At 39.6% G+C, this 22,105-nt stretch overlaps 2 protein-coding genes and 1 long non-coding RNA gene across 3 annotated transcripts; 1 reads left to right on the top strand and 2 right to left on the bottom strand.

The window, feature by feature from the left end:
• Nucleotides 1–611: 611 nt before the first annotated feature.
• On the bottom strand, nucleotides 612–2,637 carry LOC119794039 (trace amine-associated receptor 13c-like; the record flags this gene model as incomplete). The annotated part of the gene is made up of 3 exons (XM_038301370.1): nucleotides 2,457–2,637; nucleotides 1,656–2,272; nucleotides 612–622 (listed from the first exon to the last, which is right to left on the bottom strand). Coding segments are annotated over exons 1-3 (801 nt in total), but the record flags the coding sequence as incomplete, so codon positions are not given.
• Nucleotides 2,638–3,712: 1,075 nt separating this feature from the next.
• On the top strand, nucleotides 3,713–4,455 carry LOC119794040. Its single transcript, XR_005282175.1, has 2 exons — nucleotides 3,713–3,976; nucleotides 4,422–4,455. It is a non-coding gene; the product is annotated as an uncharacterized LOC119794040 (long non-coding RNA).
• Nucleotides 4,456–5,054: 599 nt separating this feature from the next.
• LOC119794073 lies at nucleotides 5,055–9,643 on the bottom strand. Its single transcript, XM_038301420.1, has 3 exons — nucleotides 9,533–9,643; nucleotides 6,909–9,087; nucleotides 5,055–5,278 (listed from the first exon to the last, which is right to left on the bottom strand). Exons 2-3 carry the CDS (start codon nucleotides 8,887–8,889, stop codon nucleotides 5,055–5,057), a joined length of 2,205 nt encoding a protein of 734 aa, XP_038157348.1. The 5' UTR covers nucleotides 8,890–9,087; nucleotides 9,533–9,643.
• Nucleotides 9,644–22,105: the final 12,462 nt, after the last annotated feature.

Genomic DNA, 22,105 nt, shown 5'->3' with positions numbered 1-22,105 from the left:
GACCTTGATTTCCAAAGGAAATGCAAAATTTACTTTCATCAGAGAACATGACTTTGGACCACTCACCAGCAGTCCAGTCCTGTTTCTCTTTAGCCCAGGCAAGACGCTTCTGACGCTGTCTGTGGTTCAAGAGTGGCTTGACACAAGGAATGCGACAGCAGAAACCCATGTCTTTCATACGTCTGTGTGTGGTGGTTCTTGAAGCACTCACTCCAGCTGCAGTCCACTCTTTGTGAATCTCCCCCACATTTTTGAATGGGTTTTGTTTCACAATCCTCTCCAGGGTGCGGTTATCTCTCTTGCTTGTACACTTTTTTCGACCACATCTTTTCCTTCCCTTCGCCTCTCTATTAATGTGCTTGGACACTGAGCTCTGTGAACAGCCAGCCTCTTTAGCGATGACCTTTTGTGTCTTGCCCTCCTTGTGCAAGGTGTCGATGGTTGTCTTTTGGACAACTGTCAAGTCAGCAGTCTTCCCCATGATTGTGTAGCCTATAGAACTAGACTGAAAGACCATTTAAAGGCTTTTGCAGGTGGTTTGAGTTACTTAGCTGATTAGAGTGTGGCACCAGGGGCCATCAATTTTGAACCTTTTCACAATATTCTAATTTTCTGATATGATGAATTTGAGATTTATATTTGTTGTCATTTGTAATCATCAAAATTAAACAAAATAAACATCTGAAATATATGAGTTTGTATGTAATGTATGAATATAATATACAAGTTTCACTTTTTAAATGGAATTACTGTAATCAATCTACTTTTTCATGATATTCTAATTTTATGACCAGCACCTGTATGCACCTTCTGCTCAGTCACTCTTACTAGTTTGTCATCATTTCTTTGCCCCCTTGTTGTGAGTATTCCTCGTTCTCAGTTTTTCCTGATTTATATTTTTTGATTTCTGATTCGGTTACCCTTTTTGTTGTTAAATCTTCAAGAAACAATTTTTAGCTTTATTGTCTGCATTTGGGTCCTGTCTAACCTCCACCCCATCGTGACATTCAATGAACACGTTCATGCACAACACTGTCCCTACCATCAGTTTAACTTTTTTTTTTTTTTTTTCATACATTCTCATCAGGTTAAAGTTAGGCCTCTAACTGTGATAAATATTAAGAAGCCAAGGAAAACATATTTGATAAATTTAGAGAACAATTTTAATCTGAATCTAACACGGGTATAAAAAATATTTGGGATTGCAGCACAACTTTGACATCATGATAAATATCTAGGCAGAGCCACATCTCTGGTTATAGGTTTTGCAGGTGTCGAAAATATTTAGATCAACATCAAAATTTCCCTCTGGTACAGTTAAACATATCCTGGTAAAAAAAGAAAAAAACAACTGTAGTTATTGTTTTACTCCACTATGTCACCTAAATGCAGACAAAGGGGGAAAAAATCTCTCTTTGGATTGATTTGTTCATTTACACTTCAAATCTCTAATCAGTGAAGTATTTTGATGCTACTGGAGCCTCGCTTTAGAATCTGACGAGAGAGAATAATCTTAATAGATTTTCTGAACCAAGGGTAGAAAAAGGCATAAATGACAGGGTTTAAACAGGAGTTAAAATGTGCGAGCCAAATCTCAAAGGCTGCAGACGAAGCATTGACAGAAGTGTCTTCACCCTCCAGAGATGGAAAAAAGTAAGGACAGAAACAAATCAAAAACACAACCACAACAATACCAAGAGTTCTGGCTGCTTTCATCTCATTTTTCCACATAGTTACAGAGCCATGCTTGCCAGGTGCCGTTGAAATTTGGGAACGCATCATCCGAGCCTGGGACAGAGCAACAACAAATACTCTGAAATACAGAGATAAGATGACAGTAATTGGCATGATGAATGTGAAAACCATGTCAATTATCCCTGCAATGTTGCTGATGACAACTACACACTCTCCAATGCAGGAGACAGACACACCTGGATTTACCACATGATCCTGTAAAAGAAGTAGCCTGTAGAATACGGAAACAATCCAGCATAGACTCACACAGACCTGTGTTGTGCTCTTAGTGACCTTGGTAGGGTAATGCAGAGGATCACAGATAGCAACATACCGGTCAATCGAAATCAAAACCATATTTGCAACAGAAGCAGAGGTGATTATGTAGTCTGCAATATAATAGAGAGTGCACACAATGTCCCCAAGAAACCAGCAGGCTTCTATGTAGATTATTTCAACCGGCATCAGCAGAAGGCCCACAAGGAGGTCAGAGACAGCCAGAGAAAGAAGGAGGAGGTTGGTTGGGGTGTGAAGCTGCCTGTGTGGAAAAGAGATAACAAGAAGAAACATTCAGGTAAAAAGAAGTGAGATTGTTAGTTTTTGAATGGGTAAATTCAGTAAAAGAAATTATTGTTATAACATCAATGCAAGGCTATTCACATATAAGAATTACTTATAGTATTTACAGAGAAAGAATAAACATTTTAGATCACTGTAAGTGCCTGAAGTGGGAAATGGAGACGATGACAAGTAGATTCAGAGCCACAGTGAAGAAGGAGATGGAAGAAAGCAGAACGTAAATGAGCAGAACTGTGGTCTGGGAGTGAACTGGCTTTCTGCAGGAGGAGTTAAGCTGTGGGACACACAGCTCTATTTCCTCCAGCGTTTCCATCATCTGACAGAAAAGGCTGCTTAGGGCTGACTTTTCCAGATTAAAAGCTGTTTTATAAACCTTAGACCCCTCCTCTTTCTGAATTACATCTGCAACATATTTTATTTGTTTAATTAAGCAAATTCTTTAAAAATTTGCATCATTGTTTGAACTGTTATGATCTTTACAGTCCTAAGTATTAATCTTTTTAGTTTTTTTTCATATCAAGCAATGTATTTGGCTGGGATTTTAGGTGATATATCAAAAAAGAATAAGGCATAATAGTGAACTTAAAGGAAAATAATAAAATCTGAAAACTGACACTGATCTGTATTCCACCTTTTTAATCAATATGTTAAAGAAACATATTAGATTGTTAAAGGAAAAGTCTAGTCAGCAAGGAATAATCAATGGATCAATATTTATACCTAAAACTAATATGTTTAAAGTGATTTAATGATTTTAGCATTAATCAGTAAAAAAAATAAAAAAAGAATTTCCGGGAGTTTGAGAGCGGCCATTGATGCCCAAATATAGTAACACCCCACTCCTGACATCTTCCAGCAGTGACACCACTATGCGGTAAGCCTAGCGCCATTTTCCCTGCTAATATTTAAGATTTTGAGATGACTTCACCATTGAAATTCACCAGAGCTATAGTTAACAATGCCCACATAGATGGCAGTTGGATGTTGTAGTACATCTGGTAAAAGTACAAAAAAAATTTTATTTATTTAGTTATTTCACCTTTATGATCGGGTTCATCGTTGGATTGCCAACTTGAAGATGGAGGATTTGCCATTGAACGTATGGCCAAAAAAACATGTAATATGTAGCCAACATTTCGGACAAGACTGTTTTCAAGATGACTTTGATAATTGTGACAAACACCATGATGTCACAAACCGGTAGGTGGCAGTAGTGTTCTTTGACAAACATGGATGTCTCCAGTAAATCACATTCAAAGGAAAATTACTCTTAATTAAAAACACTTATCTTTTATTAAACAATATGTAATAATTTCATATTTAAAGTACTTACAGAAGTTTCAATTCTGAATATGACCAGACTTTTCCTTTAAGGAAACTTAAGACATACCTGTAAATGTCCTTATAACTAGAACCGATTCTGTGTCTTAAATTAATCCGCAGTGTTTATTTTGCTCCAGCAGTAACGCAGCCGATGCTTTTATTCTGAAAGGCTCAGAGCAGGAAAGTGACGTGAATGGAATGTCACGGGGTGTATAGCAGTGGCGCGAACGCTGGCAGGCAGAGAGAAGCCATGTTTTAAAGTAAACGAGAAAAGGCGTGTTGTCACGGAATACTCTTGATTGGCAAAGAGTCCTTAGCACCTGGTTGATGAGGGAACAAGGTTCGTATCAGTGTTTGTTTTTTACAATGCATATTTAGCCATATTTCACAGAGCTTACAGGTCTGCTAAGTTATATTCATTGTAGTTACGTTTTTGTCCACCAAACGGTGCTAATGGTCTCTGTTAAGTTTGTCATTCTTATTCAGCGATACAAATGTTTGTGAATAGTAAATTTATATACCAAGTGAAGTCACAGATGGCTACATTATAATGCATTTTCTTTTATTTTATGGTACAAGGCATTGTAAAATACTATATTAAAGGGTTTAATAAATATACATTGAAAAATATGGTGATGGCATTAAAATTTAAGGATTATCCAGATTAAAAAGGATTGTAATAATTTAAGGTTAAAATGATTCATGGTAAATTGATTATGTAAAAAGGGTAAAAGTCAGCATACTGTCTGAGTTACTAATGTGGATTTTATTTGTGTATTTTGTAGCTCTTACGGTGTGTTCACAAGCAAGGCAAATAAAATCCACATTAGTAACTCAGACAGTATGCTGACTTTTACCCTTTTTACATAATCAATTTACCATGAATCATTTTACCTTAAATTATTACAATCCTTTTTAATCTGGATAATCCTTAAATTTTAATGCCATCACCATATTTTTCAATGTATATTTATTAAACCCTTTAATATAGTATTTTACAATGCCTTGTACCATAAAATAAAAGAAAATGCATTATAATGTAGCCATCTGTGACTTCACTTGGTATATAAATTTACTATTCACAAACATTTGTATTGCTGAATAAGAATGACAAACTTAACAGAGACCATTAGCACCGTTTGGTGGACAAAAACGTAACTACAATGAATATAACTTAGCAGACCTTTAAGCTCTGTGAAATATGGCTAAATATGCATTGTAAAAAAACAAACACTGATACGAACCTTGTTCCCTCATCAACCAGGTGCTAAGGACTCTTTGCCAATCAAGAGTATTCCGTGACAACACGCCTTTTCTCGTTTACTTTAAAACATGGCTTCTCTCTGCCTGCCAGCGTTCGCGCCACTGCTATACACCCCGTGACATTCCATTCACGTCACTTTCCTGCTCTGAGCCTTTCAGAATAAAAGCATCGGCTGCGTTACTGCTGCGTCAGAAAAATGATGCAACTCTGTTTGTACTATTTGGCCAAAGTCTTTAGTAACATAACACCGTGGTATTGTGATTTTCTCCAAGTTCTTTAGGTCATCTTTCCATTTATCCCACACTGGTCTTAGTTCACTGGGAAGGGGATCATCCCAGCTGCTGCCTTGTTTGCATGCCTCTTGAAGCACTCTTTTGCCTGTGAGTACAAAGGGGGAAATGAATCCCAATGGATCATAAAGAGATGCAACCATGGAAAGGATGCCACGTCTTGTAGCAGGTTGGTCATTGGAGTGGAAGCGGAACCTGAGCGTGTCTGAGTCAATGTGCCAGTGAATGCCTAGAGCTCTTTCAAGTTTATAGACGTTTAATGAAAGGTCACATGTTTGCTGTGAAGAGGCACGTTCAGATGCTGGAATGCTTTCTAGCACTGTTTTGTCATTACTTATAAACTTGTGTAGTCTAAGGCCACCTGATGCACAGAGTGTCTGAGCCTCCTGAGCGAGCTGAATAGCTTCCATGATACTTGCAGTACTTGTTACGCCATCGTCTACGTAGAAATCCTTCATTATGAACTGCGATGCAAGGGGAAATGTTTTCTCATTTTCCTTAGCCAGATGCTTTAATCCATAATTGGCACACCCTGGTGAGGATGTGGCACCGAAAATGTGAACCTTCATTCTAAATTCTTGGGGCACAGTGTCCAAATTGCCATTTTTCCACCATAAAAACCTGAAATAGTCTCTATCTGCTTCATGCACATGAAACTGATGGAACATTTTTTCAATGTCACATAGCAGTGCAACCTGATGCTGTCTGAATCTGATCAAAACACCATTTAAATTGTTCAATAAATCTGGACCTGGAAGCAAATGATCATTGAGACAATTTCCTTTGTATTTTGCTGAGGCGTCGAAGACCACTCTGAGTTTGTCTGGTTTTTGGGGATGATATATCCCATGGTGGGGAATATACCATTTTTCTCCTTCCTTTGCTTCACTGTGCACTTCCTCTGCATCTCCCTTTTCAATGACTTCATTCATAAACTTTACATATTGCTCCTTGTACCTTGGGTCCTTTAATAATTTGTTTTTGAAGCTTTGAAGTCGCACAGTGGCCATTTGTTTATTATCTGATAAGAAAGGTATTTCCTTAAATGGAAGTGGCATTTCATAATGTCCTTCATTGTTTTTGTGAATTCCTTCCCTCAATGTGTTCAGAAAGAGGATGTCATCTTGAGACACTGATCTATTGTCCTTGTCATCATCCTTAAAGTCTGACTCGAGAACCTTGATTGCATCAGCTGGAGTCATTAAGGGGAGCTCTTTGACTGTTACTCTGTGACACACAGACATGCTAAGAGAGTCACTGTGAGATGATGTGGGGCCTACAATACTCCAGCCCAATGCTGTGCGAACAGCGTAGGGTTCGTTCTCTCCTCCTAAGATTACCTGCCTTGGAGCTAATGCCTTGGAACAATTGTAACCAATCAAAAGCCCAACTTCACATTCTAGCTGTGGAGGAATCTTATCCTTTATTACCTTGAGGTGATTCCATTGCCTTGCCGTTTCACAGGAAGGAATGTGAGAGCGGTTAACTGGTATACAGTCTTTAGTGTAAGCAGGAGGGAGTTCAATAATTTCTGTGGAGTTGTAGCCTCTCACTTTCAAACCTGAGACACGTTCACTTGGTACAACAGCATCTTTACCAAGCATTGTTGTGAGCTTTAACCTTATTGGAGTAGACTTAGCTTTGATATTATTAGACACATCTTGATCAATGAATACTGTGTCACTTTGGGTGTCTAAGGTAAATAAGCTTTTCATTACCTGGATGTTGCTCTGACGAAACCCATACGGGTACAATCATGGAAGTGTTTACACATGTTCCGTTGGTTTCTGCATTGAGAGATAGAGTAGTTGCAGCCTGTTCAGTGTTGTTCTGAATCAATGTTGTGGCTGATTTATCATTTTCATAGTTGAAGTCATGCAGACAGGTAGGGTGTTTCTTCTTACACACTTCACATACAAGTCTATAACGACAGTCCTTTGCACTGTGTCCAGCTTTCAGACAGCCATAACAGAGCCTATTATCCTTTATGTATTTCCTTCGTTCCAACAGTGATTTGCCTTTGAACTGGGGGCAATTTTGAAGTTTGTGTCCATTGTTTTGACATAGCATGCATAGTGATGTAACATTTGATCTTTGTTTTGTGTTTTCCCTTTCTGTTACCACCTGTGTATGGAGAACACTGGAGGTGGGTCTTTTTTCCTTTTGATAACTTTTACTGGTGATTCTTGTGAAGTCTGTAGAGTGGAGAGCCTGAAATGATGTTATTGGATTGCACACTATTTCAGCTTCAGAAGACATGAACTCAGCAAAGTGTTTTAAACTTGGAAACTTTCCACTTTCCTTCATGTGCTGTGTAGCTTGACGATTCCACCGTGCAGCTGCCCAGTTTGGTAACTTCTGAACAAGTTTTTGGTTCTCCTCACAATCATTGAGAATGTCTAACCCTTCTATGTGGGGCATAGCTTCATTACAGGTTTGAATGAAATCAGCGAATGCTCTAAATCCTGTGGAATCATTTGTTTGAATCTTCGGCCATTTTGCTAGTTTTTCTCTAAATGCTCTCTGAACGACAAACGGATGTCCATACCTTTGGTTGAGGCGTTCCCAAGCATCTTTGTATGTGTTGCTGTCAGCTCTGTAGAAGATGCCATCAAGTGTTTGTTGAGCAGAACCAGATACATATTTCTTTAAGTAATACAACTTGTCTGCAGGTGAGATGTTCCTTTTGTCGATTAGTGCAGTGAATGAAGCTTTCCACTCAATAAACTGTATTGGGTCACCTGTGAATATGAAGGGCTCTGGCATCGGTAGTCTACTCACAGCTACATTGTCCTGTAATGCTTGGGCTAAATAAAGAATGTCTGCTTGTGGATGTGAGGAGGAAACACCATTACTGTTGGTGTCTTGAACAGAAGCAGAAACCATGGGAGCCTTCTGATCTGCTCGGCTGCAGTCGACATGAACACCACTCTCACCTTTTAACTCCTGATCATAAGTCACTAGCCTCGCTCGTGCAGCCTTCAACTCCCTTTCAGCCTTCAGTCTCTCTATCTCACGTTTTTGAGATTCAAGCTCCCTTCTCTGTCTTTCTTCTAAAAGTTGAATCCTTTCCTTTTGTTTTTCTTCTTCTATGAATACTTCAAACTCTGCCTCCTTGGCAGCTAATTCTGCTGCAGCCTCCGCTCTCCTTACAGCTACTTCTGATTTTGCAGACATTGACTTACATGCAGATGATTGCTTACTTGAGTTTGTGACAGAATAACTGTAAATGGATTTAGCGTAGTCTAGATCAAAAAGCTCACGTAGACGTCTCTTCACTTTATCGCTGTCATAGTCATCTATCCCTGAGAGTCTTTCATGTGCGACCTTGATAATGTCTTTGGTGACTGCTTCACATGCATCTATGAGTCGCCTTGTGTCACTAGAGGGAGTAATGCTTTCCCTAATTTCTGTATATAACTTTATGACACCATCTCTTTCTTTCTCTAAGATGTCCATGAGTGAAGCGATTTGACTATTTTGAAGATCTCCCTTTAGTTGTTCTCTTGTTGAGCGTATTTGTTTTTTCCATTGATCATAAACTTTGAGGAGACGTTTCTCCTTTTTATGGGCCTCTTCCTCCAAATATGCTTGCATTTTTTTTGTTGGTTTCCTTGGACGAACAGAGCAGGGAGGTTCCTCTTCCCTGTCAACTTGGAGGTTCTCTGTGTACTTTGTTTCCTTTTCAGATGCTTCCATGCTGATGACCTTGAAAAGTCTTTAACTGGGACCTCAGTGCTGAGCGTGGGATGAACTTCGTCTCACCTTATAAAGAAGCTCTTCTCAGCTTGGGGTCAAGCTCTTACTGTAGCGTCCGGTTGAAAAGATGGTCTCTCAAACTGATGGTTCACAATTCCTTTTTATTTATTTGCCTTGCTTGTGAACACACCGTAAGAGCTACAAAATACACAAATAAAATCCACATTAGTAACTCAGACAGTATGCTGACTTTTACCCTTTTTACATAATCAATTTACCATGAATCATTTTAACCTTAAATTATTACAATCCTTTTTAATCTGGATAATCCTTAAATTTTAATGCCATCACCATATTTTTCAATGTATATTTATTAAACCCTTTAATATAGTATTTTACAATGCCTTGTACCATAAAATAAAAGAAAATGCATTATAATGTAGCCATCTGTGACTTCACTTGGTATATAAATTTACTATTCACAAACATTTGTATTGCTGAATAAGAATGACAAACTTAACAGAGACCATTAGCACCGTTTGGTGGACAAAAACGTAACTACAATGAATATAACTTAGCAGACCTGTAAGCTCTGTGAAATATGGCTAAATATGCATTGTAAAAAACAAACACTGATACGAACCTTGTTCCCTCATCAACCAGGTGCTAAGGACTCTTTGCCAATCAAGAGTATTCCGTGACAACACGCCTTTTCTCGTTTACTTTAAAACATGGCTTCTCTCTGCCTGCCAGCTTTCACGCCACTGCTATACACCCAGTGACATTCCATTCACGTCACTTTCCTGCTCTGAGCCTTTCAGAATAAAAGCATCGGCTGCGTTACTGCTGGAGCAAAATAAACACTGCGGATTAATTTAAGACACAGAATCGGTTCTAGTTATAAGGACATTTACATGGCGCCTAACATGGGACATGAACCCATGACCCTGGGAAGTTTCCTAAGGGGTATAAGATGGCAGGCCTTCGAAAAACGGTCTACAATGGTGAAAATGGTGGAAATACCTCGAGAAACTGGTAGGCCGGTGACAAAGTCAATGGCGATATGGGACCAAGGGCGCGAGGGCACTGGAAGTGGCTGAAGCAGACCAGAAGGAGGTTGGTGTGAGGCCTTATTACGGGCACATGTGGAGCAGGCCAACACATACTCCTTGACATCTCTATGGAGGGTGGGCCACCAGAAGCGTCTTGAGATTAAAGCAATTGTTCTGCTGACCCCTGGATGAGCAGAAAACTTGGCGGCATGCATCCATTGGATGAGACGGGACCTGACGGAAGATGGTACATAGGTTCGGTTAGTTGGACCGTTACCTGGATCAGGTTCAGTAGCCAGGGCGGAGTTGATCAGGTCAGTGATCTCCCAGTTAACAACACCCACTGTACAGGAAGCCGGAAGGACAGGTTCAGGTGTCTCGGGATGATCGACGGTGTCATGATTTATCAGGTTACTAGCCAAAGATGCAGAACTCCACAAGACACTGAGGCAGGATTAAAGTCCAATGTTTATTTGGATCAGCACAGGGTTCTGCCCTGGAAGGCAGAGGAGACAGAGTACAGGTTAAACTCAGGGACAGGTAAACAAACTGAAACTCACAGGTTCGCTGGTTTGACAGGCTGGGTTTAACAGGCACAGATTAGCAGATTCAGGCAGGCATGGCAATGGCAAGGCATGGCAGCACATGGCAAGGCGACAATGACCACGATCCGCTCAGAGTGAAGCTATCAAACAGTTTATATAGGGAGAGCTTAATCAGCAGAGCTGATGGAGATCAGGTGTGAGTGCTGAACAGCAGCTCCCAGGGGAAAGATCCACATCGCCCTCTGGAGGGCAAATCCCAGGATCTCAACAGAAACAGAAGCCCACAGAATGGGATCCAAGTCGCCCTCAGGAGGGCAAACCTCTGGATCCCAACAATTCCCCCCCCCTCAAGGGCGGATACCAGACGCCCAAAAACAAAAAAACAGAAAACAAAACAACCCACTCGGGGCGAGCGGAGGGGAAACAGGCAAGGAGGGCCAGTCACAGAAACAAAAACAGGGTCCAGAAATCAAAACAACCCATCCGGGGTGGGCGAGGACAGGAAAAGTCTCAGGTGGCCGGCCGTGGGGGCCGGCAGCAAGGCTTAGTCTCAGGTGGCCGGCCGTGGGGCCGGCAGCAAGGCATAGTCTCAGGTGGCCGGCAGTGGGGCCGGCAGCAAGGCAGAGTCTCTGGTGGCCGGCCGTGGGGCCGGCAGCAAGGCAGAGTCTCTGGTGGCCGGCCGTGGGGCCGGCAGCAAGGCAGAGTCTCTGGTGGCCGGCCGTGGGGCCGGCAGCAAGGCAGAGTCTCAGGTGGCCGGCCGAGGGACCGGCGTCTCAGAAGCTGCAGGGGCCTAGGAAGAGGACGCCTTCTCTGCTGCAGCAGGATGCACCGAGGTAGACGCCGTCTCTGCTGCTGTAGGAAGCACCGAGGAAGACGCCGTCTCTGCTGCTGCAGGAAGCACCGAGGAAGACGCCGTTTCTGCTTCTGCAGCACAGCAACAGGCTCAGCAGCAACCGCCGACTGTGGCTCAGGAGGAGGCTCAAAGGAAACCGCCGACTGCGGTTCAGGAGGAGGCTCTGAGGAAACCACCGACTGTGGCTCAGGAGGAGGCTCAGAGGAAACCGCCGACTGTGGCTCAGGAGGAGGCTCTGAGGAAACCACCGACTGCGGTTCAGGAGGAGGCTCTGAAGAAACCGCCGACTGCGGCTCAGGATCAGGAACAGAAAAGGCCGCCCATTGCGGCTTCGCATCAGGAGGAGAGGAAACCACCGATTGTGGCTCCACAGGGACACAGGAGGCTGTCGATTGCGGCTCCGGATCTGGGGCAGAGGAGTTTACCGGCTGTGGCTCCACTGGAACACAGGAGGCCGTCCCTTGCGGTTCCGCTTCAGGAACAGGGGTCCTTGGACGGCTCCAGATCTCCTGCATTCGACGATTCCACTCCTCATCTCGTCGACGCCGCTCCATCTCCCATTTACGATTCAACTCCTCATTACGTTTTATTTGTGTATTTTGTAGCTCTTACGGTGTGTTCACAAGCAAGGCAAATAAATAAAAAGGAATTGTGAACCATCAGTTTGAGAGACCATCTTTTCAACCGGACGCTACAATACCAATGCCAAAATGTTCAAATTTTCCTTTGCAAAAAATTTGAAAAGGTGTGCTTTTCTGGTTATGATTTCAAGATGAAGAAATGGTTTTCATATTTCTTGCTCATGGGTGGTTACTACCAGGTTAGAAATTGAACTTCAGAATTCAGGTAAAAAGAAATACATAACACATGTCAAAGTACAACCCATAAAAAGAAGCTTCGCTGCAAGTCCAGCAGGTTCTGAAACAGCCTTTTCTGCTGCCATCAGACTGTTGAATTGTTGAACTTTAAACTTGACTCTGCATCACACTGCAACAACATATTTGCATTACCAACGCGGCTGATTTTATGTTAGTGTATCTTCCACAATATCTAGTTTACACGGCAATGAAAGTTTCCATATTAATGCCTTTTGCATCATGACTTTTAAACTGGTTTCCTTTTCTCCTACACTGTTTACATTCTTGAATACTGCAGCACTTTATAAATGTTAAGGTTAATTTCCTTATTGTAAGCTACTCATTCAGTGTTGTAAGCTGTATGCAATGAAACTTCGTTTTGTATACACTCTGTGTGTACAAGATGACAATAAGGTTTGTCTAAGTCTAAACATAACATGAAAACAGAACCAAAAACTTCTAATATTCAATTAAAGTTTGTAAAGATCCAGACCTGTTTTTGACTTCAGTTGATTGTTCTGTGTTATTTAAGTCCATGCCGTCAATGTGTCCTTTGTTTTCATCACATAACCATCAGGTTCTTGATTTCTGGACTCTCCTCCTTAGTATGTTTTGTTTATTTCTGAATGAAATACTCCTTCACCAAAATGAGTCTGCTGATGTCGGTTTATTGGGACAGAATATTCCAAACATTTTTATGCAGATGATACTGTCATATACTGTGAAGCACCTGCTCCTGCTCATCGGCGTCGCCAGACCCCATTTACTGGGGCACGTGCCCCAGTATAAATCTCATGAATATTTGCAACAGTATTACATTTTTTTAATGCATCAACTTAGATAATTCCAATGGGAGGAGACGTATATTTCTAATCATATGCGCAGCAAGTGTGTTGTTAACTCCAAATTGAGGATGTATTAGCGCCCCCACGTCAGCGCATGTCACTGCGCTGCTCTCAACTGTTTTGGATGGGACACTGTGCGGCCGCGACGCATTTTTAGTTCTGGTAACGTTTCTTACCTGTCAATTTTATTATTTTCCCAGTAAAACCACATGATTTATAGGCTACTAACTGAAAATGACTGCATTGGTTTGTAGATGGATATCAGGAAATTCTTCACACGAAGCAGAGACAGGGAAGCAGTAAAACAAGATGAGAGAGAGGGAGGTAAGGTCCCGTGATGAATTAGAGATTTAAGCTAACTAGTTACATTAGAAACGTTATAAGCAATATGATTGATATTTACATAATTATACATTTATGTTTTTAATGTTTGCTGTAGAGAATGAGAATGAAGGTGCTGGAATTTGGAGTAAAAAAACGTTCATTCAATTCAAAATGGTTTGAAAGCTTTTCCTGGTTGAAAAAGAAAGCCTTGTCATCAAGGTTATGCAGTATGTTTTCAACTTGCTTGATAACATCATATTCCCAACACTAACGCAGGTCATCCAGATCTCCCTCACAATCACAATCAACAGCTGTAGTTGTGAAAGGTCATTCAGTGTGTTGAGAAGGATCCACACTTGGCTGAGGTGCACAATGGGACAAGACAGGCTCCATCATCTTGCTATTTTATCAGTTGAAAAGGAAGAACTTTCTAAGCTGAGTCACAGTCTAGTGATTGACCGCTTTGCAAAAATGAAACATAGGAGGTACACTTTAATGCTCATAAAACAAAAGAAAAACTTAGTTCAGGTTGAGTTAAAATTTACCCTGAACTAAAACTCTGAAACCTAGGAATTAATGATTACTTCAGAATGTGTATAAGGAAACTTTTTATTTGACAAAGTTGTTGATGTCTTATTTTTTATAGCTGCAATGTTGAAAATATTCATGCTTGTTAAAACAAATATGCTCTTACACTTATTAATATCTCAACTGGTAATTTTGGTATATGTATCAGGGTTGGGCAGTGTGCTTGTTTGTATATTTGTATGGAAGGAGGGGCATATGCAGTAGGGGGCCAGTGCCCCAGTAAAGCTGTATGCCTAGCAACGCCCCTGCTCCTGCTAAGACCTTTCAACATTTACAGCATGCTTTTGATAAAGTCCAGTAACAGCATTGTCATTTTCAACTTATTCTAAATGCTGACCAAACAAAATGGATGCAAACATGAGATATTCACTGACTGAATAACTTTTAACAAGAAAACAGTTTTAGTTGTTAAAGATGTATGTTTTACAGCATATTAAGAGAGCCTTTACTGCTCAGGCTCTCATAGTCTGAGCATCCATCCATCCATCCATCCATCTTCTTCCGCTAATCCGGGGGTAGTGGCTTCAGTAGGGAGGCCCAGACTTCCCTCTCCCCAGCCACTTCGGCCAGCTCCTCCGGGGGAATCCCAAGGCGCTCCCAGGCCAGCTGAGAGACATAGTCCCTCCAGCGTGTCCTGGGTCTCCCCCTGGGCTTCCTCCCAGTGGGATGTGCCTGGAATACCTCACCAGGGAGACATCCAGGAGGCATCCTAATCAGATGCCTGAGCCACCTCAACTGGCTTTCTTTCACCTTTCACCTTCACGCGATTTTTATTTCTGGTGGTACGGGATAGCTTAGTGCAAGCTCTCTTGGCTTCTCTCTGTAATTATTTTTCCACTCTCTAAATCTCCATCTCCTCTCTCCTGCTCTCTTTGTCGGGTGTACAGTTATTTCCTCTTCCTCATTTAGCAATAATGGTATGTGTGTGAGTCTTGTAGTTTCAGTGTCAGAGCTACGGTTCCAGCTTCAGGCTGTTGAACGTCTTGGTGTTAGACAAGGGTCAACAGCTAACAGTTCGTGCCACCAAGATTAGGAGCATGTTAACGTAGTGGTCCTGCAGCAGCTCCTGAAACTCTCTGAACCAAGAACAGCTGGGTGACGATATGTAGAAGGCTGGATCAGGACTCACCACTAACCCCACCATGTTTCTGACAGATTTTCCCTTTTGCATTCAAAGGAAGTGGGAGTGAGACTTCAAGTAGTATGTCATACCCAGTTCCAACCAACTGATTTAAAAACTATTTGTATCTCTGATTTTCACCAGATTTTTTGTTTCACAACAAAATGAAAATATTTGGACAGAAACTACACATATGCTGGATGCTGATTAAACTGATCAAGCATCCATTACCACATGTTTTTATCCTATGAATTTAACAATATTATCATGCATTCTCTCCCTGAACTCTTAGGAGTTCTGAGCAAAGCAGGATGGGAGGAACATTGCAGGCTTTGCTTTGTGCAGGCATTCAGGAGCGCAGCAGAGCGGTCATGGAGGATGTGGGGTTGCGGTGTAATTTTCTTAGTTAAATATTTTATTTAATTTTTATGCCAAATAAAACTTGTGTAACAAAAAGAAGTAAATAAATTACAGAATTTCAGCTTTACAGAAAAAAGAATATGTAAACTATCCCAGATATGTTAAAATTTAAATGTACCAGATGAGAATCTTTTTACATCAACCGTCTCACACCTGGTGAGAAACATAATAAACATCAATCTAAAGGGTAACAAAGTTGTTTTAAGTGTTGGCTTAATTTTTTTTAAGTATTTGTGGTGTTTTACGGCAGTATACTTTTGTATTTTTTCTTTATGCCTCAGAGCTCAGCAGCCCGTAGGCAGCTCTAAAATGATTATTATATATAATTATATTAAATATGATTTCAAGACCTTAAAACTATGCATTAGGATATTGCAGATTTTCCATTGTTATGGCAATTGAAGTGGATACATGATCTGAATGGAAATAAATGGAATAGCGAGTTGAATTATGCAATATGTCCTTGCTATTGATGCACACACACTGTTGGTGAAAATGCAGGGACAATAATGAAAACTTTAATGTACATTACTTTCTGAAGTAAATATTTAAGATTTCTTCTGAATCCGTACATAAAAACGTGTTATTGTAGTGTGGGGAGCTCCTATGGGCTCAGAACAATTTTAGGTGTGAAGCTCATTAGCTGTTCTAGCTGTTAATGAAGTTTTGTAGTGAAGAGAGTGTTCACACCTCTTGTCCTTAGTGAGAGCTGATGGCTCATTATCGTCATGTGCAAGCTTAAAGAGAAAACAGTGGTAAAGGATGATGCAACAATAACAAGTGTTTGACATTTTCTTAATTACTTGTTGTTGTTTTTTTCCCCAAACTTTCAAACTTTATTATGCAACTTGGAAAATAAATGAATAAAACTAATTGTATGTTCCACCAGGTCCTTACCCTGGATTTTTAGATCAGTTTTCAGAGTTCCTATCTGATTTAGTGTTACATACTGACAAGTTCATCAAGATCCATACTGACATTGAAAGCAAAGCTTAAATGCAGCTTTCAATGGTGTCTTATACTCAATTGGCTTTGTTCAGTGTGAATACTCCGGGTAAATTCTAATCTTCATTCATACCTTGGACCTGTGCTGACATATGGCATGAAATGTGAAAAAATACCAGTATTTTCTCACAACCCTCTCCTCTCTGACCAATTTTTAATGACAATAATAATTCAATATTTAATATTTGTAACAATGATAATAATTTAATATTAAATACTTCTATCAAAATTTAAAAAGAGAGTTCTCTTTCCCCAAAAGAAAGTTTTACTTAACTTCATTATCAGATAACTTAGTTATACGTTCCAATTACGTATCACTGAACAATACTGCAGAGGGCAAACATTACATTTATTCCCCTTCACAAACTGACACTTTTGGTGATGGTTACTACTTCCCTGCATACTTCCCTGGGCAAGGTAGCCACCTTGAAAAGGAAAACATTAAAAATAGAAAGATGCCTCCCTAGTTTAATGCAGAGCTGCACACTTTAAAGCAAAATGGTAGGAAACAGGAGAGAAAATGGCATTCCACATGCCTTCGGGATATTACCTATTTCATGATGTTGGCAGTGATGACTGGCTTGATTGTTCATTCCATTCACATGCTTAACTCCGCCCAGTTTCTCATCACTGCTCATCTGTGTCACCTGCTCCAGTCCCTATTTAACCTGCCTGCTTCCAGTCATCAGTGCAAGTTTATTCGAGCCTTTGGTGAGAGTTCTCTATCATACCTGATTGTTTTCTGATTGCCTGATCCTGACCCACTCTGCCTTTTGACCTGGGAGCCTGCCTGTTCCGTTCAGATATGTTTGCATGACCCATCTTCAGACTCCTGCTTGATTGTGCCTGTTGACTGAACCTGGATTTGCTTCCTGACCCTCACCTGGATTTCCCTTCAGTACCTCTTCTGATCTCTGGTTTTCTGGCTCAGACTCCTGTGAACCTCTTTGACGCGGACCTTGGCTTCGCCCTCTGGATTATCCTGCGTTCCTTCAACTGCTCGGATCTGAATTCCTGCTAGTTCTGCAGTCTTCAAGGCTTCAGTGTCTGGAACTCTCTGGGCAGCTTTTTCCATGTATTGTTGGCGGCTTTCAATTTGGATTCCACGTCTACCTCTGGGCCCGAACTGAAGTTTAAGACCAGATTAGTGACTCACATGTTGATAATCATCATTCGCCAGATTAACATGGTCACTTACTTTAGCTGTGTTTCCTTCCTGCAGAGGTTTCATCCGTAGACCCCTAGCTGCTCACTGCTGACCCGTTATTTGTAAGGAAATGCTTTTTGAGAAATCTGTCTGTCTGCCTTAAATTCTGGGTCCGCTGCTCTGAGCCCTGGCAATTTAGTCAAGAAAAAAAAGTTTACTGCTGTATGAAATTACCCTTTATTGTCATGTTGGGTTTCAAAAGTCTTGCCCACATGTAGAAAAGTACTCAGAGGCATGAGAAAAGTTAACAATTTATTGAATGTGACAAAAACTCAGAGAGAGATAATACAGGAGATTCTCAGCTGGGAAGTATCCAGAAGTCTGGTGAACCGGAACTGGTGCGCATTCAGCTCGGCAAAGAACTCATGCTCTTCCTCAACACTGAAGTCCTCAGACATTTTTCTTTCGTTGTTTCTTTCTTTGCACAGGTAAACAGCACATTTCTTCTTCTACGCTTGCATTATCGGCAGAGCAGACGCTGAATGCGCACTTTCGTCTGGTTTGGTCTGCCGCGGTTTCCGTAGACTCGTGAACGCGCTTTTAGGAAATCCTATACACTACTGTTTATGCTCTAAAAACATTCTAAATGACTTTGTTTCGAGTAAATTGTGGACGCTACCCACTTAGGACACTTGGAATACATTGGACGAGCAGTATGGAGGAATATTGACACGTTTTTTGTGGACTTTTATGGACCTTTCTGCCTCGGGCGCCATAGACCTCCATTATTTGAATATCAGCAGACAGCAAGAAGCCTCCCAGATCTCCAGATGCATTTGAGATATCAAAAAAGTACTCCAGAGTGTTGTTCAGCATGGGGGTGAGTAGAAAATGAAGGCTAATCATGTTTTGGGTGTACTATTCCTTTAATGCATGTTAAATACAGAACTGAGGAGTTCCACCTGGCAGTGATCCTGAAGAAGTTGTATTATTATATAAACAGTTTATGATATTCTGAAAGTAGGCTCAAAATCCAAAATATTTACAGCTATGAAATCTGAAAGGATGATCAATAGAATCAAAGGCCTAATGCTATTCCAAAAAGAGAATGAAGGGATTTATTCTTTAAGTTAACTATAATAGAGAACTATAATAGAGAAATTCTTGTACAAATTGGATGTTTTTTATTAAATTGACCTATTCACAATAACATGACCTGTACAGGACATTCTATGTAACTATATTCGAGAACCTCCTCAAAAAAAATTTATTTTGAACAGATCTTCCTTTTGAAACCCGATTCTCTTTTCTGATAATCTCTTTTCTGATCATTTAATGCAAGTTTGTTTTAGTCTGTTTCCAAAAACCAAAGTAAATATTATATTATCAGAATTTACAACTGTATTTGGTCTTAAATTGTCTAAAATACTTTGCTCTTTCCCAGGCTTGGGAATAAGGGTATAAACTGCCTCATTTTAATTGTGATGGAGAGATTATTTATTGCTTCTGTAATCATAAGAAAAAAGGGTTCTCTAACAATATCCCAAAAATATTTATAAAAGTCAGCTGTAAGGCCGACACAGACGGGGGATTTTTTCAAAGATAAACTTTCTGCAGGTTTCAAGTTTAGTAATATTTGCATCACAGCTCAGAGAAGTCACTGTCAATACGGGGAATTAGAAGTTGTATTTCCTCAAAGGGCTTTGTGTTTTAAGGAGAAGGGTTTTTAGAAAATAAAGTTTGGAATACAAATATCCTATTTCTTTTGTTATTTCAAGCTAATCAGCACATTGATATATGACAAAAATAAAGCAAGCTCCTTTTCTCCTCCTTTTTCCACTTAGACCTGGATCTCATAAAAGCTTCCTACCTTTCTTTAGATAAATATAATTTAATTAAGGGATAACATTAATAATTGCTGCCTGACTACTTGGCCACATTTTGACTGACTGGTAAAGGCGCACGACTTTCATCCAGGACTCTGTGGGATTAAAAAAATCCAACATTAGAGCTGTAATTATGGATTTGATTTGAGTACAGACATATTCTGATTTGATTGAAGTAGAATAACATTTACAGTAACCTTCGTTTTTTTGGGATGTCATTGGATGTTTTAACAAATTTTTTTATGGCAGAGTGATCAGTAAGGGGTGTGGCAGATATGGAGCAGTCCTGAACTAACACAAGAAATAATCCAAAAGATCTATTTTGGATGTATTAGTGTGGTTAGGTTTTCCGTAAAAGTTTAAAAAACAATCCACTGAACTTGGTTTCCAAGGTTTTAAAGATGTTTCGCCACCTCTCCAGAAAGCTTTCTCAATTAAAATGTCTGGATCCGCATTGAGTTTGAGGCTTTATGTAGACAAGGCCTTGTATTGCTTGGATTCTGTACTGGGCGGTTGTACTGATACCTGGAAGGGATCATCTCTATAACTGAATTGTATGTTTTTGGAAGCTGGAATCTGCTTTAGAGTTGGTGCACATTTGTAAGGATTCCAAAAAACATCTTACATAAGCCATAAAAACAGTGAGGTTGGGTTTGTTTTTAGCAAATTTACAGGTATGTATGTGGAAGTTCGCCAACAAAATAAAAAGTTTATAAGATGTTCTTTCCCAAACATGCTGTTGTTGGGAATACCAAAGAAAACATGTTTGACATTTAAAGGAATAAGTATATCAAATTTCAGAGTAAAGAAAATGTTGAAGTTACTCCAAAACATTTTGTTGAAAGAGCATTCCCAAAAGAGGTGTGTTAATGTTTCTTGTTCGATGTGACAAAAGGAACAGCGAGGATGAATATTTGGAAAATATTTATTCAATTTCGTATTAACAGGGTAACACCTGTGTACAGTTTTAAGGGTCACCTCCAGCACTTCACAACAACCATGTATGTTCCCAATCAATATCTGAATAAAGATTATTCTAAAAAAAAGATTGATGCAGGGAGAAGTATTGTTCTTCTTGTGGAAATTTTGTTCCAGTTGGCAAAAACGTTAGGTAAGCATTACCGCTACCACTGGTAAGGAGTGTGGACCACATAGCATGAAAACAAAAAACAAAAAAATTCCTGTTATACAATTTAATCTGTTTCAAAATTTAAATATTACCCTAATATCCTCTGCTTCCTGATTCCTTTTGCAGTAAATCAACAATGTCTAGTTTGATTTTCATATTACTGAGTTTCCTAATTAACTTCTCTGAACCAAATATTTCCTACAACTCAAAATAACATGTTCCACCGTCTCATCTTCCCCACATTTCCCTGTCTGATGTTTCCCTATTAAAAATAATTTAATCCTGTGTGTCCTATTCTAAGTCATGAATCTTTTGTTCCTTTTTGTTCTTCTCATTTGTCCAATTCTCTGTTGGATTTTATAGAACCACCTTCCTTTCTTTTCTTCTTCCTATAACTTTTGCCACCTCTCTTTTGTTTTTTTGTTAAATTATACTCTTTATTTCTGTAATACTAAAACTAACATTAATATCTATCCTTACCTTATTTGTACTCTCCATAGCCATCCTGTCTGCCATTTCATTTCCCTTAATCTCCCTATGTGGTGGAACCCCAACAAGATTTACTACTAGCCCCATTATATTTATTCTGTAAAGTGTTTGTTGTATTTCAATTAATATATGTGGCCTACTCTGACTGATTATTTTACAAACTGACTAATGATGAACTAGAATCTGAACAAATGATAGATTTTAATTGTCTTACATCTTCCAACCATTGAACTTGTACTATATGTATATTCTTGTACTATATATTTATTCATAAATTGAAATTCATTCTTGTTCTTCTTTTCTAATAATGAAAGATCGACTTCAGCATCAGGAAGTATCTAAGGTGCTATAGCAGTTAATGGAACCGTCTGACATATTTTTAACTGATTTAAATGAAGTTCATTAACTGTAGTGTTTATTACCCATCAAAAGCTCTTTAATTTTTTATTTTCTTTTCCCATCCAGGTTTAAGCACCTCTAATGTTGGATGATCATTCCTTTGTCCCTGAAATATTGACCAGTAGTTAAAATATAATTGATCTCTTCTAAATTTAAGAGGCATTCCTCCCATTTCAACCTGTAATGCTGCTGTTGAAGATGTTTTAAAAGCACCAGTAAACATTCTTAAAGTCTGATGTTGAATAATATCTAACTTATGGAGGTTTGTATCTGCTTCTGAGTTATAAACTATACCTCCATAGTCCAATACTGACCTGATTAATCCAATATAAATTGCTTTTAAGGCTTTTCTATCAGGTCCCCACTCCGTTCCAACTAAACACATCATTATATTTAATACCTTCCTACATTCATCGATTATTTTCTTAATGTGCATACCCATGAAAATCTTTCGTCAAACCACATCTCAAAAAAATTTAACTGTTTAACTCTTTCCAAATTTTGTTTTAAGTTAATGTATCAACTCTTTTCCTTGTAAAAAACATTATTTTAGTTTT

This window comes from Cyprinodon tularosa, unplaced genomic scaffold, assembly GCF_016077235.1.
Source record: "Cyprinodon tularosa strain WSP-4 unplaced genomic scaffold, ASM1607723v1 ctg467, whole genome shotgun sequence".
Lineage (NCBI taxonomy): Eukaryota > Metazoa > Chordata > Actinopteri > Cyprinodontiformes > Cyprinodontidae > Cyprinodon > Cyprinodon tularosa.
The sequence above is the reverse complement of the archived record's forward strand: the minus strand, read 5'-3'. Positions and strand labels throughout refer to the sequence as shown.

Coding starts and splice junctions, on each gene's coding strand:
- LOC119794073 (XM_038301420.1), bottom strand. CDS start 8,889: ATGGAAGCATCTGAAAAGGAAACAAAGTACACAGAGAACCTCCAAGTT. Junction 5,279..6,908: donor TTCGTCAGAGCAACATCCAG/GTAATGAAAAGC, acceptor TTGTACTCACAG/GCAAAAGAGTGCTTCAAGAG.